General features: G+C 42.2%; 1 protein-coding gene and 1 pseudogene across 13 annotated transcripts in view; both read right to left on the reverse strand.

The window, feature by feature from the left end:
* Nucleotides 1–8,438: 8,438 nt before the first annotated feature.
* On the reverse strand, nucleotides 8,439–12,907 carry LOC110493694 (coiled-coil domain-containing protein 40-like; annotated as a pseudogene). Its single transcript, XR_016488129.1, has 8 exons — nucleotides 12,795–12,907; nucleotides 12,286–12,395; nucleotides 11,804–12,029; nucleotides 10,920–10,935; nucleotides 10,556–10,774; nucleotides 10,081–10,294; nucleotides 9,361–9,768; nucleotides 8,439–9,020 (listed from the first exon to the last, which is right to left on the reverse strand). The product of XR_016488129.1 is annotated as a coiled-coil domain-containing protein 40-like (transcript).
* Nucleotides 12,908–14,486: 1,579 nt separating this feature from the next.
* LOC110493695 (testis-expressed protein 2) overlaps nucleotides 14,487–26,302 on the reverse strand; it is a 57,681-nt gene continuing 45,865 nt past the window's right edge. For 8 of the 12 annotated variants that reach the window (XM_090204809.1, XM_021568105.3, XM_090204810.1 and 5 more), the window contains 5 exons: nucleotides 24,756–24,882; nucleotides 19,869–19,982; nucleotides 19,481–19,690; nucleotides 17,928–18,048; nucleotides 14,487–17,660 (listed from right to left, as the gene is read on the reverse strand). In XM_090204809.1, coding sequence (XP_090060935.1) covers nucleotides 17,499–17,660; nucleotides 17,928–18,048; nucleotides 19,481–19,690; nucleotides 19,869–19,982; nucleotides 24,756–24,882 — 734 coding nt within the window. In that variant the 3' untranslated portion in view covers nucleotides 14,487–17,498. The remainder of the gene's footprint in view (nucleotides 17,661–17,927; nucleotides 18,049–19,480; nucleotides 19,691–19,868; nucleotides 19,983–24,755; nucleotides 24,883–26,302) is intronic. The other 4 variants (XM_090204811.1, XM_021568109.3, XM_021568107.3 and 1 more) reach the window with 1 other exon arrangement.

The following is a 26,302-nucleotide window of genomic DNA, read 5'->3' on the forward strand; positions in this document are numbered from 1 at the left end:
TTGGTCTGTACACGATAGCATGTATTCAAGTAGGCTACAAAACTGGCAAATGCATGGAGGAAATACTGAGAAAGAGGAATACAGAGATATTATTGAATAACCATGAGGGATTCGAGGAATTGAGTACAATTCACACGCAAATATTTAAAGTCAAATACACACAGGCCTACTTAAAGCGCAAAATGACTTCTTATAACATGTACAAAACCATTTACCATTTCTTTGGAGTTGCAGGTGTAGCCTATGTATAATCACCACGATCTACCCAACTCGGGCGAGCAGCGCTCCTCCCGTCAATGACAGCGCGTGGGCGAGGAGGACAACTAAACCGACTAATCGTACAAAGTTATTAACCTACCAATCAAAAAATAACTCATTTGGATTATTACTGATGGACTACAGCCTGAAAAATAAACAAACAAAAAACATGAAGCTTGTTCCTGGTAACATTTCTAGGGCCATTGGGTTATTCGTTGGGAAAGTGAATATAAAAAGGCTGAGGTTGGAACTTACACTACATGACCAAAGGTAGGTGGACACCTGCTCGTCGACCATCTCATTCCGAAATCATGGCCATTAGTATGGAGTTGTTTCCCCCTTTGCTGCTATAACAGCCTCCACTCTTCTGGGAAGGCTTTCCACTAGATGTTGGAACATTGCTGCAGGGACTTGCTTCCATTCAGCCACAAAAGCAATAGTAAGGTGGAGCACTGATGTTGTGCAATTAGGCCTGGGTACATCCCAAAGGTGTTCGATGGGGTTGAGGTCAGGGCTATGTGCAGGCCAGTCAAGTTTTTCCACACCGATCTCGACAAACCATTTCTGTATGGACCTCGCTTTGTGCACGTGGGCATTGTCATGCTGAAACAGGAAAGGGCCTTCCCCAAACTATTGCCACAAAGTTGGAAGCACAGAATCATTTAGAATGTCATGTATGCTGTAGCGTTAACATTCCCCTTCACTGGAGCTAAGGGGCCTAGCCCGAACCATGAAAAATGGCTGCTCGGCCAAGGAAGCCCATTTCATGAAGCTTTCTGATGTTGCTTCCAGAGGCAGTTTGGAACTCGGTAGTGAGTGTTGCAACCGAGGACAGACGATTTTTACACACTACGCACTTCAGCACTCTGCGGTCCCGTTCTGTGAGTTTGTGTGGCCTACCACTTCGCGGCTGAGCCATTGTTGCTCCTAGATGTTTCCACTTCCACTTCACAATTACAGCACTTACAGTTGACCAGGGCAGAAATTTGACGAACTGATTTGTTGGAAAAGTGGCATCCTATGATGGTGCCACGTTGAAAGTCACTGAGCTCTTCAGTAAGGCCAATCTACGGCCAATGTTTGTCTATGGAGATGGCATGGCTGCGTGCTCGATTTTAAACGCCTCTCAGCATTGGGTGTGGCTGAAATAACCAAATCCACAAATTTGAAGGGGTGTCCACATACTTTTGTATATATAGTGTGTCAATTTTTAGTTCATGAGATGTCACATGGAAAATGCATTTGAATAATGTGGAATCCTGGTTGCTATTTAAATATATTACAATTGCAATGGCGTCATAACTTTACTGGAAAATCAAATGGTCATTGAGATGACACATCAGTAGTTGCACCTTCAAAACCATATTCATTCCATTGAGTTACTTCCCTACGGCCTACTGCATGTAGGCTATTTACTTGGGAGCTTCCTTGAGTTATAGCCTGTCTTATAAAAGGTCTTTATGTAAAGTAGCCTAGACACTGTGTGTGCAATACCAATGGAACTAGGATGTTGTTTTTGTGACAACCAATGAAACCATCAACAACAAGTTTAAGTTAAGAGAAACAATATGAATCCACACCACTGCGACTGATTTCTCAATCAACACTGACAGATGCCCATATATGAGACTGACTAGACTTGTATAAATTAATTTGGTGTCACAGTGAAAAAGTGCAGAACATACTAACTACTTATTTTAAAATATATATTGTCACTTCGGTATGTGTCCCTTCATCCGTCGACACGGACACCAAGGCTGCGTTTACACAGGCAGCCAAATTCAGATTTTTTTTCTTCCCTAATTGGTCTTTTGACCAATCAGATCAACTCTGAAAAAGATTGGATGTGAAAAGATCCGATGGGATTGGTCAAAAGACCAACTAGAGGAAAAACAGATCAGAATTGGACTGCCTTAATGTACACCTTAATGTACACTTATGTTGACAATACCAGTTAGACCAGATGGCAAGTGCAGCTATAGGCCTTCGAATACAGGTCATACACAAACACATTACAAGCCTTCTTACATAATAAAGTGTTAAACATACTTATAACAAGTTATAAAGAATTATACCTGGATGATTTAAGTAAAGTGTTACTGAAAGAAATTCAATCAAACCCAAAGTATGGAAAAAGGATACATTTCCTGTTCCTGCGCTGTAAAATTGTAATTCACTGATTTGAAAGCAACTTCCTAGTAGGCATCAACTACATGCTTTCACCTATCATGCACCCTTAGATCAGAGCAGATGAGCGAGAGGATGCGAGGAAAGGAAGCCTTCATAGACTATAGAGACGCATCCTAGGACGAAACATAACAGGTTAGTGGGTGGTCCACCGGCTGATCTTGATCTGTGCCAACTGAAGGGCTGTGGCCTCACTAATGTGTAACCTGGCCTTCTCACCCTTCCAATTCAATTCATTGTGTGTATTATAATAGCACCTAACTGGTCATGTAACAGGCAAACAAAGCCACTGGCAAAGCTATGTGAGAGATTGAGGCCAAGCCTCTAAATAACAGCCATCACTGACAATAAAGATTCCTATAACAAAGGTTTCTCTGACAGTAAGTACACAAACTACTTCTTGATCCATCAGTGAAACATATATAACAGCAAAAGTTGTTGAAAAGAGGGGGAATGTAATTTGTGACTGGCCTGGTTCCGGATCATCACTGATTTAGGGACAGTTGTTGAGCGGCAGGTAGCCTAGTAGTTAGAACTTTGGGCCAGTAACCGAAAGGTTTCTAGATCGAATCACAGAGCTGACAAGGTAAAAATCTGTCGTTTTGCCCCTGAACAAGGCAGTTAATCCACTGTTCCTAGGCCGTCACAGTAAATAAGATTTTGTTCTTAACTGACCTGCCTAGCTAAATAAAAGGTTCAAAAAAATAAAATAAAAACAGTTTGGGAGCTCCCTTCCCTTGCTGGAGCCCCAAACTGTGACAAAAGGCACTTCAGGAACGCATGAGATTAGGGTGATAATCTAGTTATATAAATGGATTAGATATCCAGAGTTGAATAGAGAATAAATTCCAAAGGGGCCCGGTGTTGATTCACAAAGAAACCCCTGGAGAGAGGGGACCATTTGGGAAAAACTTCCTGACTATGATGTCAGCGACTGCTTATTGGTTGGTGGAACCAGACAATTATCCAATATTATCTGATATTTGACTTTGATGGACATATCCTTTAATTTATGTTAAGTGATGCTTAAAGGCATTGAATTGTTGTTTCTCTGTTTGTTATTATCTAAGGAAGTCTCTAGATTTTGCTCGCCTGAAGTAGAGTATCTCAAATCAAATAACATTTTATTTGTCACATACACATGGTTAGCAGATGTTAATGCGAGTGTAGCGAAATGCTTGTGCTTCTAGTTCCGACAATGCAGTAATAACCAACGAGTAATCTAGCTAACAATTCCAAAACTACTACCTTATACACACAAGTGTAAAGGGATAAAGAATATGTACATAAAGATATATGAATGAGTGATGGTACAGAGCGGCATAGGCAAGATGCAGTAGATGGTATCGAGTACAGTATATAAATATGAGTTGAGCATGTAAACAAAGTGGCATAGTTTAAAGTGGCTAGTGATACATACATGTATTACATAAAGATGCAGTAGATGATATAGAGTACAGTATATACATATTAGATAAATAATGTAGGGTATGTAAACATTATATTAAGTAGCATTGTTTAAAGTGGCTAGTGATATATTTTACATCAATTCCCATCAATTCCCATTATTAAAGTGGCTGGAAGTGAGTCAGTGTGTTGGCAGCAGCCACTCAATGTTAGTGGTGGCTGTTTAACAGTCTGATGGCCTTGAGATAGAAGCTGTTTTTCAGTCTCTTGGTCCCAGCTTTGATGCACCTGTACTGACCTCGCCTTCTGGATGATAGCGGGGTGAACAGGCAGTGGCTCGGGTGGTTGTTGTCCTTGATGATCTTTATGGCCTTCCTGTGACATCGGGTGGTGTAGGTGTCCTGGAGGGCAGGTAGTTTGCCCCCGGTGATGTGTTGTGCAGACCTCACTACCCTCTGGAGAGCCTTACGGTTGTGGGCGGAGCAGTTGCCGTACCAGGCGGTGATACAGCCCGACAGGATGCTCTCGATTGTGCATCTGTAGTGCTTTGGGTGACAAGCCAAATTTCTTCAGCCTCCTGAGGTTGAAGAGGCGCTGCTGCGCCTTCTTCACGATGCTGTCTGTGTGGATGGACCAATTCAGTTTGTCTGTGATGTGTACGCAGAGGAACTTAAAACTTGCTACCCTCTCCACTACTGTTCCATCGATGTGGATAGGGGTGTGTTCCCTCTGCTGTTTCCTGAAGTCCACAATCATCTCCTTAGTTTTGTTGACGTTGAGTTTGAGGTTATTTTCCTGACACAAATTGCAGACCACACTACTTGCCTAGAGAGTTTTCAGCTATACTTTTCGTTGCTGTTTATTTACCATCACAGACAGATGCTGGCACTAAGACCGCACTCAGTCAGCTGTATAAGGAAATAAGCAAACAGGAAACCACTCACCCAGAGGTGGCGCTCCTAGTGGCCGGAGACTTTAATGCTGGGAAACGTAAATCAGTTCTACCTAATTTCTGTTAAATGTGCAACCAGAGAGAACAAAAATTCTAGATCACCTTTACTCCACACACAGAGACACGTACAAAGCTCTCCCTCGCCCTCCATTTGGTAAATCTGACCACAATTCTATCCTCCTGATTCCTGCTTACAAGCAAAAATTAAAGCAGGAAGCACCAGTGACTCGATCTATAAAAAAGTGGTGAGATGAAGCAGATGCTAAACAACAGGACTGTTTTGCTATCACAGACTGGAACATGTTCCAGGATTCTTCCGATGGCATTGAGGAGTACACCACATCAGTCACTGGCTTTATCAATAAGTGCATCGAGGACGTCGTCCCCACAGTGACTGTACGTACGTACCCCAACCACAAGCAATGGATTACAGGCAACGAGCTAAAGGGTAGAGCTGCCGTTTTCAAGGTGCGGGACTCTAACCCGGAAGCTTCTAAGAAATACTGCTACTCCCTCCGACGAACCATCAAACAGACATAGCGTCAATACAGGGCTAAGATTGAATCGTACTACACCTGCTCCGATGCACATCTTATGTGGCAGGGCTTGTAAACTATTACAGACTACAAAGGGAAGCACAGCTGCGAGCTTCCCAGTGACACAAGCCTACCAGACAAGCTAAATCACTTCTATGCTTGTTTCGAGGGATGCAACACTGAGGCATGCATGAGAGCATCAGCTGTTCCGGACGACTGTGTGATCACACTCTACGCAGCCGACGTCAGCAAAACCTTTAAACAGGTCAACATTCACAAGGCTGCGGGGCCAGACGGATTACCAGAATGTGTGCTACGGGCATGTGCTGACCAACTGGCAGGTGTCTTCACTGACATTTTCAACATGTCCCTGATTGAGTCTGTAATACCAACATGTTTCAAGCAGACCACCATAGTCCCTGTGCCCAGGAACACGAAGGCAACCTGCCTAAATTACTACAGACCCGTAGCACTCACGTCCGTAGCCATGAAGTGTTTTGAAAGGATGGTAAGGGCAACACCATTATCCCAGAAACCCTAAAACCACTCCAATTTGCATACCGCCCAAACGGATCCACAGATTATGCACTCTCTATTGCACCTCACACTGCCCTTTCCCACCTGGACAAAAGGAACACCTATGTGAGAATGCTATTCATTTACTACAGCTCAGCGTTCAACACCATAGTATTTTCACGTCCGGATGAAAAGCGTGCCCAAAGTAAACTGCCTGCTACTCAGGCCCAGAAGATATGATAGTATTAGTAGATTTGGATAGAAAACACTCGGAAGATTCTAAAACGGTTTGAATAATGTCTGTGAGTATAACAGAACTGATTTGGCAGGTGAAACCCCGAGCCCAATCCATCCAGGGAGTTTTTTTTTAGGTCAATCTGTTTTCTATTTGTTTTCTATGGCAAGCCCATTTTAATAGAAATATGCTTCCAGTTCCTATCGCTTCCACTAGATGTCAACAGTTTTTAGAAATTGGTTGATGTTTTTCCTTTGAGTAATGAAGAAGTAGCCATTTCCTATCTGGGTGGATAGCCAAGTGTACTGTTGTGGTTGGGGCGCACGACCTGAAAGCTCACTCCACTTTGTTTTTATCCGCTATTGAACGCAATTTACCCCGTCTTAAATTTAATTCATTATTTACATTAAAAAATACCTAAAGTTAGATTAGAAAAGTTGTTTGAAATGTTTGGACAAAGTTTACAGGTAACTTATTCGATAATGTGTAGTCATGTCGGACGAGTTGGAACCAGTGTTTTTGGGATCAAACACGCCAAATAAATGGACATTTTGGAGATATAATGACGGAATTCATTGAACAAAAGGATCCTTTGTGATGTTTATGGGACATATTGGAGTGCCAACAGAAGAAGCTCTTCAAAGGTAAGGCTTGAATTATATCGTTATTTCTGACTTTTGTGTGGTGCCTGGCGGGTTGAAATATGATTGTCATGTGTTTTTATAATGGGGTGCTGTCCTCAGATAATAGCATGGTTTGCTTTTGCCGTAATGCCTTTTTGAAATCTGACATGGTGGCTGGATTAACAAGAAGTAAAGCTTTAATTTGGTGTATTGCACTTGTGATTGTATGAAAGTTAAATATTTCTAATAATTTTATTTTAATTTGGCGCTCTGCCATTTTATTTGAATTTGGCGCTCTGCCATTTGACGGGATTTGATCCCTAAGACGTTTTTAAGGATCCTGGGACTAAACACCTCCCTCTGCAACTAGATCCTGGACTTCCTGAGGGGCCGCCCCCAGGTGGTGAGGGTAGGTAGCAACACATCTGCCACGCTGATCCTCAACACTGGAGCCCCCCAGGGGTGCATGCTCAGTCCTCTCCTGTACTCCCTGTTCACCCACGACTGCATGGCCAGGCACGACTCCAACACCATCATTAAGTTTGCAGACAACACAACAGTGGTAGGCCTGATCACCGACAATGACTAGATAGTCTACAGGAAGGAGGTCAGAGACCTGGCTGGGTGGTGCCAGAATAACAACCTATCCCTCAACATAACCAAGACTAAGGAGATGATTGTGGACTACAGGAAAAGGAGGACTGAGCACGCCCCCATTCTCATCGACGGGGGCTGTAGTGGAGCAGGTTGGGCGTCAAGTTCCTTGGTGTCCACATCACCAACCAACTAGAATGGTCCAAACACACCAAGACAGTCGTGAAGAGGGCACGACAAAGCCTATTCCCCCTCAGGAAACTAAAAAGATTTGGCATGGATCCTGAGATCCTCAAAAGGTTCTACAGCTGCAACATCGGGAGCATCCTGACTGGTTGAATCACTGCCTGGTACGGCAATTGCTCGGCCTCTGACCGCAAGGCAGTACAGAGGGTAGTGCATACGGCCCAGTACATCACTGGGGCTAAGCTGCCTGCCATCCAGGACCTCTACACCAGGCGGTGTCAGAGGAAGGCCCAGAAAATTGTCAAAGACCCCAGTCATAGACTGTTCTCTCTACTAATGCATGGCAAGCGGTACCGGAGTGCCAAGTCTAGGACAAAAAGGCTTCTCAACAGTTTTTACCCCCAAGCCATAAGATTCCTGAACAGGTAATCAAATGGCTATCTGGACTATTTGCATTGTGTGCCTCTCCCACCCCCCTCGTTTACACTGCTACTCTCTGTTCCTAGGCCGTCATTGAAAATAAGAATTTGTTCTTAACTGACTTGCCTAGTAAAATAAAGGTAAAATAAAAAAATGATCATATATGCAGTCACTTTAACCATATCTACATGTACATACTACCTCAAATCAGCCCAACTAACCGGTGCCTGTATGTAGCCTCACTACTGCTATAGCCTCGCTACTGTATATAGCCTCGCTACTGTTATTTTTCACTGTTGTTTTATTTCTTTACTTACCTATTGTTCACCTAATACCTTTTTTGCACTGTTGGTTAGAGCCTGCAAGTAAGCAGTTCACTGTAAAGCCTACAGCTGTTGTATTCCGCACACGTGACAAATAAACTTTGATTTGACATATGATCATTCACAGGCTGGCTTTAGTGATTCCATATTTAAGATTTAGCTAGTTTGCGGATATTAAGTAAAGAAATAATATCAAATGTTGCCTTTAATGTTTATATACTGTATGTGTATCTTCAGTTTATCCATGGACAATATTATTTTCACACGCTGGCAGGATGTTTCCGTGTATATATTAAATCAACTCTTCATTTTATCAACTGAAAATGAACTGAAACAAAATAAACTGAAATATTCTGAAAACCTAAATTGCCCAATCAAGGCCAGGAGGAGAGCTTCCACCCCAAGTCCAGCTCCCAAATTCTAACAGTCAGAGTAACATAGAACACCATAGAGCAGTAAAATCCTACAACTATAATGGATCTCTATCTCCAATCTACTCCGTGGGTGATCCTATGATGGGAGTTTTCAGTCATGTAATAGTCAGTGGGTCTCCTGACCAAGCGGTGTCAGCAAGCACGCGGGCAGGGCTAGGGAGAGGCGTCGTAGCGCCCCTTGGTGCTGGGGGAACTCCTGCTGGACACTGTGCAGGATGGTGGCCACAGCGTGCAGACGCTCCTCCTGCAACGCAGGCTCCAAGGCTTCACCGGTGGACAGGGCGCGACCCTCATGCACCGCTTGGAGCTGCTTGGCCCGGCCCTGGAGGAAGACCAGATGGGCCAGGTTCTAGAGGAATGGAAAGAGGAGAGATGAAGGTGACAGAAGAGCGGGGGAGGGAGGAGAGAGAGACAGAGAGAGAGAGAGAGAGAGAGAGAGAGAGAGAGAGAGAGGGAGAAAGGGAGGATAGAGAGAGATTAGGTGTGAGAGAGAAAGAGAGACAGAGCGAGAGAACCAGACCCGAGAAAGGAAAAGAAGGATGGATAAGAGATTAAAAAAGACATGGCATGAGATGAAAAGAGATATTCAAACAGCTATGCACAGTGAAAACTACTTCTCAACTATGGATAACAATAAGCTGGGCAGGAATAATGTTGAGAGTGAATGTGAATGTGTCTACATCGCGTACCCTCTATTTGGTGTCCTGCAGACAGTGGAAGTCTGAGGTGAGGACAGTTCTGGCTCTGTGGAGCTCTCCCAGCTGCAGCTGTTTGTCCCGCAGACTGCTGCTCAGACTGGCCTGGCCGTGCTGCAGCTCTTGAGGGACCCTCACACTCCTCCGCTTTGCTGTTAGGGTGGGGACACACGCAACATAGACACACATATTAAGCATACAGTATGTGTACTGTACATATTTGACTGGGGGACTGATGAACACCAGTTTGACCAATGTCCATCAGGACATTGCCCTGCTTCAGGGCCTGGTTGAGATGCCTGCTCTCAATCAGCAGGAAGTTGAGCTTCAACATGTCCGACATCAGCTCCTTCATGTGTCTCTCCATCTCGGCCTGCTCACGCTGCTCCTGTTGCATCTCACCTGGACGGGAGACAGCGGAGAGGTGGGGAGACCATGGCTTAGGGTGTGTGTGTTGGGGGAGACCATGGCTTAGGGTGTGTGTGTTGGGGACGGGAGTGTGTTTGTTTGGTCAGGGTCACAAAGAACCATCTGTGGGCTGGGTACTGGTAGGTGTATGACACTTAAATAAATCATATTTCTCTCTATATCCACTGTGCGTGTGTTTTACTCTTGTTGCGGATGGAGAGTTGCGTCCGTAGTGTGAGCAGAGTGGTGTTCTGAGCCCGTTTCTCCTGGGTCAGTGTGTGTGCGGGTCCGCGGGTGTTTACGTACTCTCGGTGCAGACTTTCCTCTGCTGTAGGATGGTGAATTGGGCCTGCAGTGTGAGCAGGGCGGCGATCCGGGCCTGTTTCTCCTGGCTCAGTCTCACTAGTTCCCCCTGCTGCCGCAGCCAGAGCTGCTGCTGCTCCTTGATCTCTCCTCCCACCCCCTCCAGCTGCTTGGTCAGAATACTGGCCTAGATCTCCAACAGGCCCAGGTCCTCGTGCTGTTGACGTACGTAGGGACGTGATCAAGACAACATAGAAAGTCAGGAAAATTTGCATTTTTCAAAGCTGAAACGTTTCAAATCCATTTTAGCTCCAGTCTTATTGTAGAGAATGGTGCTACCATAAAAATAGAATATCATTCTAGATCTGTAGGTGCCACTTATTTTTGATTCAGCACCTATAGTCGTTTATTATTAGACAATAACCCCAAAATATTCAGCTGGTTACTGGTCAGTGCTTGGTTGTAAGTTAACTCTCACCCCAGTGCTGGCGACGAGCTGCTCAATCTTCTTGTTGTAAACGTTGATGGTGGCCTGCTTGCGCTCGATGACGGTGACATGCTTGGTGATCCGGTTAGAGAGAGGGGGGTAGAGAGAGGGAGAATCAGTTATAGAACCCATAGCCCTCCACTCACCAAGCAAGAACAAAATGGGACAAACACCAAATTGAGACTGCGTGCTGAATTCTGGAAAAATATCCTATGTGTTCAACGTCAAACACCAAATAATGCATATGCAGAGGAGAATTAGGCCGATACCCTCTAATTATCAAATCCAGAAAAGAGCAGTTCAATTCTACAACCACCTAAAAGGATTCTCAAACCTTCCATTACGAAGCCATCACCTTCAGAGAGATGAACCTGGAGAAGAGTCCCCTAAGCAAGCTGGTCCTGGGGCTCTGTTCACAAACAGACCCCACAGAGCTCCAGGACAGCAACATAATTAGACCCAACCAAATCATGAGAAAACAAAAAGATAATTATTTCCAATGTGTCAAATAATTAACAAAAAAACTGAGCAAACTAGAATGCTCCATGGCCCTAAACAGAGAGTACACAGTGGCAGAATACCTGACCACTGTGACTGACCCAAACTTAAGGAAAGCTTTGACTATGTACAGACTCAGTGAACATAGCCTTGCTATTGAGAAAGGCTGTCGTAGGCAGACCTGGCTCTCAAATGAAGACAGGCTATGTGCACACCGCCCACAAAATGAGGTGGAAACTGAATTGCACTTCCTGACCTCCTGCCAAATATATGACCCATATTAGAGACACGTATTTCCCTCAGATTACACAGATACACAAAACCCCCATATCTACTGGGTGAAATATCACAGTGTGCCATCACAACAGCAAGATTTGTGACTTGTTGCCATAGGAAAAGGGCAACCAGTATAGAACTAGCACCATTGTAAATACAACCCATATTTATGTTGATTTATTTTCCCTTTCGTACTTTACAACATTACAACACTGTCAAGTATATAGAGTATACAGTATACAGTACATAATGGCATTTGACATGTCTTTATTCTTTTGGAACTTCTGTGAGTGTAATGTTTACTGAAAATTGTTGTTGTTTATTCAACTTTTGTTCATTGATTTTTCACTTGCTTTAGCAATGTTAACATGTTTCCCATGCCAAAAAAAACCTTAAATTGAATTGAAATTGAATTGATAGGGGGGTAGAGAGAGAGAGAGAAGATTCAGCCATAGTAATAAGAACTGGTCCAGGAACAGTTTTGCTGTTTGGCCCAGAAAGGTTAACATTAGAACTAACATGCCATTTGGCTGATCTTGAATCAGGTGTGTTTCTGCCTGGGTCTTCTCGGAGTGGGGCTTGCGCGAGGTGTTCTTCATGGCCGTAATGTCGGAGTGCAGGTCGGCGTTAACCACCTGCATGTAGAACAGACGCAGTGCCAGGTTCTCTACCTCACTCTGCAGCTGGGATACTGAGGAAGGAGGTGATAGACGTAGTTAGGGACAGGAGTTTTTCCTGACTATGTCACCTGACCAGGAAAACCTTTAGGTGACCGTTATGGACTATTATAACTAGGTTAGGGTACTGATTTTTTCCTTGATTAGGTCAAGAAAAACTCCTGGCCCAAGCCATAGTACACATATAGGATCTTAATTTGACCTATATTATCACAGCAAAATAAGTGCATAATGTTGCTTGATCGGTGGTTATATCTCTATGGGTCTCACCGTGTGACCTCTGCTTGCCGGCCTGGCTGGTGCGGTACTGGCTTCGGACCCCCTCTAGCTGATCCTGGGCCTGTTGGCACTGGGTGGCCGCCTGCGGTCTAAATAGCCATCTAGGGAGATGGGTGGAGGAGGGGAGGGAAAGAGAGGATAGCTTGGGGTCAGAATTACATATGGCAAATGCATTAGAAAAGCACTGCAAGACCTATGGATATTTCTTAATGTTATAACAATAGTGATTAATTGTAAATCAATTGTTGTTGCTTATAGATCATTTCTAGTTGCAGATTAGTTTATTTTGTATTTTGAAATGAAAGCACAGGGTCATGTTTCGAGATTGAGCCAAAACAAGTCAATGGCGCCCTCTCCTGGGAAAAGAGTGAATTCAAAACGGGGACCAATAAATGGTATGAATCGTACTGCATGTGTACTGTAAAGTGGATGTCCATGTTGATTTGATTGTGAACCATTGGAAAGGATTTAGAGTCTTTGCTTCAGAAGAAGAGACCTACTGCACCTTCTCTCGCAACTCTACATTGAGTCTCTCCAGTTGCTTATGGAGGTGGTTCTTCAGTGCAGTCTGGAACCTTCTCATCAGCGGCTGCAGGCAGATAGGAGAAGCCATACTAAGACGTTCATCTGAGACGATTTAGACATGATTTAGCCGATGGTCAATGCACAGAATTAAAAATAAGACTTTATTATTAGTATTATATTGTGTCTCTATGGATCAAAAAGTGACTTCCTGAGTGTCCCTACTCCACCCTGCATGGAGGACAGACAGGAGGACACTCAGGAAGTCACTTTTTGATCCATAGAGTCACAATATAATACTAATAATAAAGTCTTATTTTTAATTCTGTGCATTGACCATCGGCTAAATCATGTCTAAATCGTCTTTTGGAAATAATTTCATGATTTTGAATGATTACAAATAAAATGCCGATGATACAAAATCATGAGACTCACAAATCCTAACTTGAGAAAGGTGAGAAAATACATATTCTGTGCTGTAGAGTAGTCTCTTTCACAAACCTCCTGCACAGGTACCACAGTAACGCCAGAGTCCTCTGCTGCCTCGTCAGCACCACCTGGCTGTTCATCTCCTCCTCCTGTGGCGGGGTTCCCCTCCTCTCCTCTTCCCCTCCTCCCTCACTTCCCCCACCCTCCATTGGATGCGGTGGGGACCAAGATGGTTGACTCTGTCAGCACTACAAGAAGGTTGTCTTTGTGACACCCAAGTCACAACAACATTGGATTTGATTGCAGTCATATAGGCAGGTGGTCTACCGATTAAGAGCTTTGGTGCCAGTAACCGAAAGGTCGCTGGTTTGAATCCCCCAGCCGACCAGGTGAAAAATCAGTTGATGTGCCCTTGAGCAAGGCACTTAACCATAATTGCTCTGGATAAGAGTGTCTGCTAAATAATGTCACCTGCTCTTTTAACACCCTTTCATTGAAAGCCTTACCTGCTTCTTGAGTTATTAAGGCAAAAGAAAGGTCAGAGAATGAAAATAATGTATTGAAACAATAATACAAATGTAAAAGTTGGCTGACAAAGCCTCCTGTCATCACCTGGGAAGACATGACAGAGCAGACACAAATAATTTGATTCACTAACGTTATGAAGTTGACGACATAATAATCTATTAGGCCCTCATACTTTTGCTTCAAAATGAAATAAGATAGATATGATGGCTATGCCTACTACATGCATAATGTTTCTTATTGCATGCTGCTATCCACTTGTCTTGAAGTTAGCGTTAATAGCATATAACCGATAAGCACGCTAACTAAATAGCATATTTTTCATTTGACAGCTAACAGCTTAAAATACCAGAATGTTTGAAATATTCTCGAATGCATAAGTTACTAAACCTTACGGTTGCTTTATCACCTCTTCAGCAACAATAAATCATCCTGTAGCTAGTAGTACGAAATTGAATTTGCAAACTTAAAACAGGCAGACAGACTCACCACTGTTTGTCAGCCGGTCAGGCGTTGCTAGGAAACGATACACTTCCGTGAAGGGATAATGTAACTGAATGGAGCCGCCCCTCATGAATATTCATGTTTGAAATTTGTGGACAATTCAAGCATTGCAGTACATGGGTTTTCAGAGATGAATGAATTTGAACATTTTAAATATTGATGCATGGGCATGTGAGTGTGGCAGTTATAATAACTTCAGTATGACAAAAAAATAGGTTCATAAAAAAAAAAAACTTTATTTCAATCAAGAGCGAATAATTACAAAGCCAGCTGATATTTTTTAATAATTTGTACCACAATACCATTGCAATTCATAGTCGTACAAAATCGATAACAGAAAAGAACAAAGCCTGCTAAATCAACAAATAACATTATTTTGTAAAAATAAAAAGGCATCATTTTAGAGAACTTCTTTAGGGAAACTTTGTCTCTCCCAACCAAGAGACATGTTCCAGCCAAGCAGGAGACATGGATGAGGCTCAACAAATTTGTCCTTAAAAATCTAAATAATCCATCCATTTGCAGAATCATCAACTCTTATCGTATAAATCTGATGTGATATTCATATCATTCTGTCATAGTACATTGTCTTTCAGAAAAGCAGACAAAGCTTTACAAAACATTCTAATTCCAACCTGGTACTATGCCTACATTCAGGTCCATAATTATTGGCACCCTTGATAAAGATGAGCAAAGAGACTGTACAAAATAAATAACACAAATACTGAGCTATATTGTATACGCCAAAACATTTGAAAATGTAATTATTTTATACTAATACAATTGCTCAGAGAATACAATTGCTCATTTTAAAAATGAGGGGTCAAAATGATTGCCACCCCTGTTTTCAATACTTTTAGCACGCTCCCCAGATCCCTCCCACTGTGTTCTCCAATCTTTAAAAAAATAAATCTTTAAAGGCTCAGTGTCATTATTCTCACAAAGGTACGGTGCTGGGGTACTGAAAACAGGGGTGCCCATTACTTTGACGCCTACCGTTTTGATAATTGATTTAATACTTTTTAAACTAAATCTCTTTCTCTGAGCAATTGTGTTAATATACAATAAATCACAATTTCAACAAACTAAAAAATGCATGCAATATAGCGCAGTATTTGTGTCATTTATTTGATAGTCTTTTTGGCTCATCTTTATCAAGGGTTCCAATAATAATAATATTACCAACCAAATAATCAATAAAACGAAAATGAAGAAAGAAACGAATTAGAAGTACTGTAGAAGGAAAGTGAAAACGAGATATTCCTTCATCAATGACATTCTACAACAGTGCTTTAGTGTCCTGACAAATAAAAGGAATGAAAACAAATAGGAATTCATGTAAACAAATCCAATACTGTGCATTTAAAACTTAACTGCAAAATTAAGAAAACATAACAGTACAGTATAGAAAATTATTCAGACTTCAATAGTGATGATTTTTGAGATTTAAATTGTTTTTGGAGTTAACAGTTTAATTTTCCCAGTATTAATGATAGTTTTGGCAAAGGGTACACTACATCATTTAGTTTAACTCTACCAAGTGTCATGGAGCACATCTGGCAAGGTGGCTCATTTCCAAGCATTGGCAACTGTTGATGATGGCCATTTTGAAAATACACACAAAACAAAAATTAAAAAAAAAACACAACACTTCCTACATCATTTGAAAGAATAAATGAAAACCTGTGTGGTACCGAGCACCACAGGAATGGTCTCAACGTGCCATGGGTATTGTACATGCTAGAGAGAGTATAACACAATAGCACTGCAAATATGCAATACATGTCTGTAGATACAATTGCATTAGTGTTTACAAGGAAAAAATAAATCAAAACTTCTGTTTAACTTGTGCAATACTTGGCATACCCCAATCAAAATAATCCATGTGATTGGTTAGGAATAGTTTCCATACAACAAACAATAAAACAGTCCAACAATCTGTCAATATAGCCATACATACATTCAACAGAAGTGTTAGGCCCCTTATGTACGTACACCTCTTCAGAAATACATTTCTATGAAATGTATCTTCACAAGATTATATATATATACTACTTTCTCATTGCTCACCTCATGTCCATGTCCTTAGTTAGCAAGGAATTTGCATAGGCATTAGTGAATTAAAGACACGTGTTGCCTAGGTAATGACGGCTAACCCTATAGCATTGGCTTCCAGAGACAAACGAGGGGAGGGGCTTCATATAGCTGCTTCCATATAGATATGGACACAGTGATCATTTGCATATAAAGAGGTGTGGTGTACAGTTAAGAGGGGAATAGGTAGAACTTTCCCCCTTGCCACTGATATACAGTAGGGTCAGACATATTCTCATCCCCAAAACAGTTAGAATTTGGGGTGGAGTAATCTGATTCTAGACCTGTAGTAAAGGGGAACTTCTACCCCGAGCAGTAAGATATGTGGGGTCACAGCAAGTGTACATACTGTTAGTGTTCACCTGGACACAGACCATGAGCATTAGGACACAAAGCATAGGGTAGCATTGATGCCTCAAATCATATGGCAAATAATACATGTGACATTGTCAAAAGTATCCACTCCTGCTTTTAGTGTCAGGCTTCACACACACAAATGCTCACTCAAATGCAGACACACCTGTACAATAACAAAAGTATAATCTAGCGGTTGCATGTCTCATTCAACTATTTCTTTTCACTTTATTCTCTTGATTTGGCTCCCCAAACAAAAGTTGTTTCCTACCTAGGACGTAAGGTGAACGGTGAATGCGAAATAACCATGTGTTCATAGGACACTGTGTAACCTTATAACCCACAGAAACTCTCCACTCCGTTCCACCTATACCACTAGCCTCTAACCTGCCCCTGTCAAAGGTTGTATCACTGTTACATGTGACATTCTTAAAAAAATGTAATTTTCTAAGTCTGTTCATCCTACACAGATAAAAAAAAAAAAAAAAAAAAACAGCAGTGACAGTTTTTATTTTTAGTGTTTGTCCTTCCTGGTGGTTGACTGACCTCTGTCTCGTTCCGTCAGTGAGCTTGTTAAAGGGTCAAAGTTCATCTGATGAGGTCATCCTGTTCTGCCAGTGACAAAAAGACCCTTGGGTATGGAGCTATTGGAATGTCTATGTGGTAACGGATGTCTTTTTGTATGTCCTTATACACCGACAAGCCTTATACTACTACAAGGCCCCTTGGCTCCCATTCTAATTCACACGTTTCAGGCAAATACTGTAAACAATCCTTCATATGCCGTTTGTGGCGCCCCCCTCTGTTTCGGAGGGCTCCGTTTCCCTCTGGGTTGTATCGGCTGTGGAGGTGGAGGGCGTTCCAAAAGAGCGGGGGTCCATGGCAGAGTGCATGATGGTCAGCCACAGGTCGTCCATGTTTGGCATGACAAAGATTTTCTACGTCGGAGAGAAGATGGGAGAGATTCAGAGGTGTTACATTTGGATGTAGTATGTGGACATACAGTTTGGACAAAGTACGCAGACACAGGCATGCAGACACAGGCATGCAGACACAGGCATGCAGACACAGGCATGCAGACACAGGCATGCAGACACAGGCATGCAGACACAGGCATGCAGACACAGGCATGCAGACACAGGCATGCAGACACAGGCATGCAGACACAGGCATGCAGACACAGGCATGCAGACACACACACATACCTGAAACTCCTGGTCCAGTTTCTTCTCGATCCAGTCGGTGACGTGGGCCAGTGTGACCTCTCGCTCTCCCAGTTTGGGCCGAGCCTTTAGCTCCAGGTGGGGTGGACTCCTGAAGCCATACCTGCGATTCAAAACAGAGTCAACAAACACACTAGAGAAACACCAGGGTGTAGACTTCAACTAGAACAGATCACGCAGCACTCATTGGGTCATTGGTTATTGTACTGTGGGGCAAGTTAACCCATTGAGTGTAGGGGGCAGTATTTTGGTGTTTGGATGAAAAACGTACCCAAATGAAACTGCCTATTTCTCAGGCCCAGAATATGCATATAATTGTCAGATTAGGATAGAAAAGACTCTAAAGTTTCCAAAACTGTCAAAACATTGTGAGTATAACAGAACTGATATTGCAGGCGGAAACCTGAGGAAAATCCAACCCGGGTGTGCTGTTTTTCCTGAAAGCTTTCTGTTCCATTGTCTGCCTTCGCTCCATTTAAAGGGATATCAACCAGATTCATTTTCCTAAGGCTTCCCCATGGTGTGAACAGTCTTTAGACATAGTTTCAGACGTTTATTTTGAAAAATGAGCGAGAAAGATCTCATTGTGGCATTGTATGGCTGGGTGCCAGCAGAGTTTTGCATGTGTAACAGCTTGGAGCAGACATTTTTGCTCTCTCTCCTATTGAAGAAGGTACAGTCCGGTTGAAATATTATTGATTATATATTCTAAAAATAACCTGAGGATTGATTATAAAAAACTTTTGACATGTTTCTACGAACTTTACGGATACTATTTGGAATTTTTGTCTGCCCGGTCGTGACCGCTCGAACCTGTGGATTTCTGAACATAACGCGCCAACCAAATATATATAGATATATATAGATATAAGATATAAAAATAATCTTTATTGAACAAAAGGAACATTTATTGTGTAACTGGGAGTCTCGTTAGTGCAAACATCCGAAGATCATCAAAGGTAAGCAATTCATTTTATTGCTTTTCTGACTTTCGTGACAAATCTACTTGGCTGCTAGCTGTTTGTAATGTTTTGTCTGCTGAGAGAGATGTCCTTACATAAACACTTGGTATGCTTTTGCCGAAAAGCTTTTTTGAAATCTGACACACCAGGTGGATTAACAACAAGCTAAGCTGTGTTTTGCTATATTGCACTTGTGATTTCATAAAAATTTAATATTTGTAATAATTGAATTTGAATTTGGCGCTCTGCAATTCAGCGGATGTTGACGAAAATGATCCCGGTAACGGGATGGGTGCATCAAGAAGTTAATGGTAAAGGTTACTAGGTACATAATAAGGTACATAAAATGTCAGTTTTCCAGGGATGTGATCAGTCACCAGCAGAGTTCTCAAGTGCATTGAAGAACAGCATTAACTAATGCACAACAGTATGCCAACATGTGTTTGATTGGCACCCATTTAATACTATATTAAAGTGTATTCATTATGTATTGAGGTGGTATGAATGTGTTGGGGTGTAGCATATCCTGTTGGTGGGCGGAGGTATGATGTATGTATGCTGTTAAGAACATACCATATCCTGTCAGTGGGCGGGGGTGGGATGTTAACGGCCAGCGTTCCTCGGAGCGCCTGTACTTCCACGGTGAGCAGCAGGGGCGTGTTGGACACCTCCTCCATCTTCTTCTTGATGAACTCCGTCTCGGTGGCCTTCTGGAAGTACTTGGACTTGGCGATCTTGTCCACGAAGCGCATGATCTTACTGGGCTGGCGGCCACCCATGTATCTAATGGAGAGGAGAGATTTAGGGGTGTTACTTTGTCACGCAAATCTACCTTGATTTATGTAAAAGTCTGAACTAAATTAAAGTCTGGATTACATACAAGTAGTACAGAAAGGTACTTTAAAAAGGTAAACAAGGTAAATAATCAGGGTAAAAGTAAATACACTGTAATTAGTCTCACCCCTCTGCTCCAGGGACATCATTGGTGACCTCTGAACTATCCTCTTCGTCGGAGGACCCTGCACTGGATGATTCCTCATCACTGTCCGCCAGGCAGTACGTCCGTGGTCTGTACCTGGCACACACACACACACACACACAATTCAGTATGGATTCATCAGAGGGAGATGAACTATAAGGCCTGTTCACACGAGGAAATACAAGTGTTTTTCAGTGTTATTTAGACCCTTCGTAGTCTCACCGAGTTCCCACACAATTCGTTGGAGAGCACACACGCACCCACCCACGATTGAGCAGTGTTTTACACAAGTACATAGAGTAACAAGCCCCCCCAAAAATAATGCAAGCCAGCCAGCCAGCCCCCCCCCCCGAGCACATTGAATTATTGAATACTTTATTGAGTTTCTCACAGATTTGAAACATTTGCTGTGGTATTATTGTGTAGAAAGACATGACAATTTAAGTTACTGAAAACGCATGAGTTCAGTGTATTGTTAGTTGTTTTGGACAGTGTCTCAGTCTAGGGTTATATGATCAGAACTAAGAGTAAGAGAACATTAAACCTTTGAGATTAAAGTCTTATTTACAGTTTAACTGCAAGATATGAACTGCCACAATGATGTTTGTTCTTCAAATGATGTTGTTAGTGAAAACAGAAATATGAAATAGCCCACATTATCTAGAAAAATGTATTAAAAGGTTTTGTTTTTAAGAGGATTCCATTTGTTTCAGGTTTTTCGTTTCAAATTCACAATTTAAAAGAAAAACAACAAATGTGAGTGTTCTAAGTCCACAATAACTCTTAAACCACATCAAGAGACCACTTCAGGTCTGAAAAAAAAAATGTAATAAAAAATTGTGTAGTTTCATGTGCACAGCAAGCAAGTAGTGTGATGTTAGAGTTTGCAAAACAAATGCCCACTCATGATATCATTTTTCCAGGTAAACATAGGGTAGTTTGTAGTTAACATTTAACTGTGCAGGTTGTTGGGAAAGCCATCTACCAGAAGACTTTTCTTTAGCATAATTGTTAATGACTTACACAAAGTGGTAGACCCGCGCACCACACGCATACAGACGGGCATTTATTGCCTCTTCAGAAAGTTGCATTGATGGATTCTGTTCATGTTAGAGGTCGACCGATTAATCGGAATGGCCGATTAATTAGGGCCGATTTCAAGTTTTCATAACAATCGGAAATCTGTATTTATGGACACCGATTTGGACATAATTTTTTTTTTTTTACACCTTTATTTATCTAGGCAAGTCAGTTAAGAACACATACTTATTTTCAATGACAGCCTAGGAACGGTGGGTTAACTGCCTTGTTCAGGGGCTGAAAGACAGATTTTTACCTTGTCAGCTCGGGGATTCAATCTTGCAACCTTACAGTTAACTAGTCCAACTCTCTAACCACCTGATTACATTGCACTCCACAAGGAGACTGCCTGTTACGCGAATGCAGTAAGAAGCCAAGGTAAGTTGCTAGCTAGAATAAACTTATCTTATAAAAAACAATCAATCATAAATCACTAGTTAACTACACATGGTTGATGATATTACTAGTTTATCTAGCGTGCCCTGCGTTGCATATAATCGATGTGGAGCGTATTCGCGAAAAAGGACTGTCGTTGCTCCAATGTGCATCTAACCATAAACATCAATGCCTTTCTTAAAATCAATACACAAGTATATATATATTTTTTTTAAACCTGCATATTTAGTTAATATTGCCTGCTAACCTGACTCGTTGCGAACTCTGTGAAGACTATTTTTTCCTAACAAAGACAGCCAACTTCGCCAAACGGGGGATGATTTAACAAAAGCGCATTTGCGAAAAAAGCACAATCGTTGCATGACTGTACCTAACCATAAACATCAATATCTTTCTTAAAATCAATACACAGAAGTGTATATTTTTAAACCTGCATATTTTGCTAAAAGAAATCCAGGTTAGTAGGCGATATTAACCAGGTGAAATTGTGTCACTTCTCTTGCGTTCATTGCACTCAGAGTCAGGGTATAGGCAACAGTTTGGGCCGCCTAATTTGCCAGAATTTTACGTAATTATCACATAACATTTAAGGTTGTGCAATGTAACAGGAATATTTAGACTTATGGATGCCACCTGTTAGATAAAATACGGAACGGTTCCGTATTTCACTGAAAGAATAAACGTTTTGTTTTCGAGATGATAGTTTCCGGATTCGACCATATTAATGACCTACGGCTCATATTTCTGTGTGTTATTATGTTATAATTAAGTCTATGATTTGATAGAGCAGTCTGACAGAGATGGTAGGCACCAGCAGGCTCGTAAGCATTCATTCAAACAGCACTTTAGTGCTTTTTGCCAGCAGCTCGTCACTGTGCTTCAAGCATTGAGCTGTTTATGACTTCAAGCCTATCAACCCCGAGATTAGGCTGGTGTAACCGATGTGAAATGGCTAGCTAGTTAGCGGGGTGCACGCTAATAGCTTTTCAAACGTCACTCGCTCTGAGACTTGGAGTAGTTGTTCCCCTTGCTCTGCAAGGGCAGCGGCTTTTGTGGAGTGATGGGTAACGCTGCTTCGAGGGTGGCTGTTGTCAATGTGTTCCTGGTTCGAGCCCAGGTAGGGGTGAGGAGAGGGACGGAAGCTATACTGGTACACTGGCAATACTAAAGAGCCTATAAGAACATCCAATAGGCAAAGGTATATGAAATACAAATCGTATAGAGAGAAATTGTCCTATAATTCCTATAATAACTACAACATAAAACTTCTTAACTGGGAATATATTGAAGACTCCTGTTAAAAGGAACCACCAGCTTTCATATGTTCTCATGTTCTGAGCAAGGACATTAAACGTTAGCTTTCTTACATAGCACATATTGCATTTTTACTTTCTTCTCCAACACTTTGTTTTTGCATTATTTAAACCAAATTGAACATGTTTCATTTTATTTTAGACTAAATTGATTTTATTTATGTATTATATTAAGTTAAAATAAGTGTTCATTCAGTATTGTTGTAATTGTCATTATTACAAATATATATTTTTTAAATTTTCCGATTAATCGGTATCAGCTTTTTTTGGGTCCTCCAATAATCGGTATTGGCGTTGAAAAATCATAATCGGTCCACCTCTAGTTCATGTCTTATGATAAACTTGGGAAAAGTAATTACAGTTCAATACATTTCGTTTTTTAAATATTGTTGAATTCCATTTTAATGCCTGCATTTTGTGAGGGCCCTAATTATCATATTTGGACCAGAATGAGGCTCTCCACTACCTATTGTTTCTGAAATGATGAATCGCCATCTTCATCGAATGTTTTCATAATTTGTCTGCATGTAAGCGCCAAAAAGCCTCTGCCTACCAGTAGCCTATGAAACTTAGGGAGACAAGTGAACGACTCTCACACTGATGCGATTCGGTAGGCTACACTGACAGACGAGAGTCACTCACTTCAGCGTCACTGTCTGGCAAGACACGACATCCTAGGAAAGGAAACCTAGGAAACCCTTTGGTTTACTTGTCCCCATGTGATACCATGTACATATAACCACGTTGTGTGATTTATGAATGGCAAAGGTATATAGGAGGACTATAATTCAGTCAGTTCGACACCTATGATAAACTAGTAAACACTTGCTGTTCAGTTATTAATCAATGCACAGTAAATGGTCTACAACGTTCCACGACTCCGCGTGGCTGGCTATGTGGAAACACCCAAAAGAAATGTGTGTCAGAAATTAAAATAGGCTAAGTCGTGGATTTCACAAGCATCACTCTCTCTACCTACTCAGTGTAAAGGAATTTAACTACAACCAGAGATCTGCATATAATGACAAGATGCTCCCTACCAATGGGGGGAGTCGTCCCAAACAAGGGAAGACAGGCGACAAGCTTAGGTCTAAAATAATCCCATAGAAACGCATTGGGCTTATTTTGGAAAGATTTTGGAGAGAGTGAAACCTCTCGCTTCGACTCTTCCTCTCTGCTGCGTTTCCTGTCATCGCTCGCTTTGTGACAGGCGCCTATCAATAGATCTGTAAAATAATCATATTGCTCATTCGAGCGGGACAGGGCTCGACGGACTAGCGAATTGACATTTTTAAAATGAAAAGTAACCTAGTTAATATGAAGTGGAAAATGTAGCAAGCTACAAATGAGTCTAACTGGCTGATTAGCCGACAGCATCAGCCGGCGCTAATGGAAAACACTGAGTATGGATTGATGCATCCTCTTGAGATCCCCTTTGTTTTAGCGTTCACATGAGTCTGAACACTGACAAAACGAACCCATTCACAATGTCAGTTAGATGGGATGGAAGCCATCTGTAATGAAATGACCACAAAAACAGATTGAAATGAAAAGAAAATGGAAACGAGAAGGCCCCAGAGAAACTCAGCACTCACCAGGTGAAGGAAATATCCATGTAAGGGTGCGTCCAGGAACGGAAGGAAGGAAGGACAGAGAAAAAGGGAGAGTGTACAGAAGACCAGTTAAGAGAACAGGTCGCTAAACCCCTGATCCTGTGGAAAGCTAATTCTCTCATTATGTGTTCAGAGGCGGAAAACGGTGTAAACCTTTAACAGTTGTTTCAAGAACGTCAGTGCAAATTTGTCAACAAAGCAGCTATTAAAAAGATTAATATCCCACTGGATAGTGAAGAGAATGTCTCATACTTCCCATATGGCTACACAAATGTTTACTGTGGGAAATGAAGGTTATTCCACCCTGTGCAACCACCTTCGAGAGTAATTATGTTCATTCAATGTTTCATAGTTAAAATACTGTTAACCTTACACTGTAAACCTAGAATGAACGTTTATAATCATTATTAGAGTAGGTCACACACCAGTCAGTGTTGTGTTTAGTGAGGACCGTTCCTTCCCCTTACCCATCCTTGCTGATGTCTCTGATGCGCACGCCATCTCCGTCCTTCCCCAGTCTGATCAGGTTCATCTTAGTCTCCAGGGTCATCAGGAAGGAGCCGCTGTACGAAATCTCCAAGTCAAACCACAGACCTGGGGGAGACAGACAGAGGTTGGTGTGTGTGTAGGGCGGGCAATGACAAGTCTGCGTGCATGTGTCCCCGTGTGTGTAATTGAAATTACACATCTCAATGTTTGTTTGGAAGAATACCAATGGAGTGGAGGAACACATATTAGATGATCACATTGACAAACCAAACTACTTGACCCAGCATTGAACAGTAACCTACCACCATTGACCGTAGCATGAAGACAAAAAGCAGCGCTTCAGGTAAAGTCATTGGAAACTACAGTAAGTGATGAACTTTCCAGATCTGCAGGGCCTAAAAGTTGAGTAGATCTGGCTAAAGGTTCTCAGTCTGTGGCGAATGCTCCAGGACACTAGCCTTCAGTCTGCCATTGACTTCTCCCGCCCAGTCTTCCTCGCTCCCCTGCCTCTTCCCCTCCCCCTAGCATCTCAGACCCCCACGTTCATCCCGCTCTCAAATCTCCCTGCCCTCTCCCTCTTTCCCCCCATCCTTCTCCCATTGACAGACAGTGGAAAAGAACCGAAGTGAGGGATACAAAAAGAGAGAGATCACAGGACCCTTTGAACAGAGGGGAAACAGTTGGACACCGTGCGATACCCCTCACAGGGCTCGTTTGATGTCAGCGGGGTGCTGCTCGCTGCATAAACATGCGTCTCTTCTGAAAGCCCCAGCTCTGTTAATCTGGGTTAGAGAAATACCCTATCAAGGCCCCGTCCCAAAGCCTCCCTCACATGGGGCAGACATGGGTTCTCCGAACAGGGGGACCATCACACACACTATTACACAGCAGCACGGGAATACAGACACACACGGTAACACACACACACGCACATCATGGAACTGTACTTTGGGAGAGAGCCACTTTACACCACTAGGGGGCACTCCTGGGTTGATAGATGATGCAGGCGTGTGTGTGCGTTAGTGAGAGACCATACACTCTCTCTTAGCAACACAGTAAGACTTCACACTAACACACCAGTTGTATCTCTCCCACAGCAGGAATGATGGGAATTCTAACCTGCTTAATCAGACAGTCGATCAATAGATGACACACAGACGCATACGGTGCATTCGGAAAGTATTCAGACCCCTTTACTTTTTCCACATTCTGTTAAGTTAAAGCCTTACTCTAAAATGTATTACATTCATTTATTTCCTCATCAATCTACACTCAATAACCCGTGAAAACAGAAAAACCTTATGTAGATAAGAATTCATACCCTTTGCTATGAGAGATTGAGCTCAGGTGCATCCTGTTTCCATTAATCATCCTTGAGATATTTCTACAACTTGGAGTCCACCTGTGGTAATTTCAATTCAAATTCAAAAACCAAGCCATGAGGTCGAAGGAATTGTCCGTAGAGCTCCGACACAGGATTGTGTCGAGGCACAGATCAGGGGAAGGGTACCAAAAAATGTCTGCA

Source organism: Oncorhynchus mykiss, chromosome 17 (assembly GCF_057628025.1).
Source record: "Oncorhynchus mykiss isolate SJ-2025 chromosome 17, ASM5762802v1, whole genome shotgun sequence".
Taxonomy (NCBI): domain Eukaryota; kingdom Metazoa; phylum Chordata; class Actinopteri; order Salmoniformes; family Salmonidae; genus Oncorhynchus; species Oncorhynchus mykiss.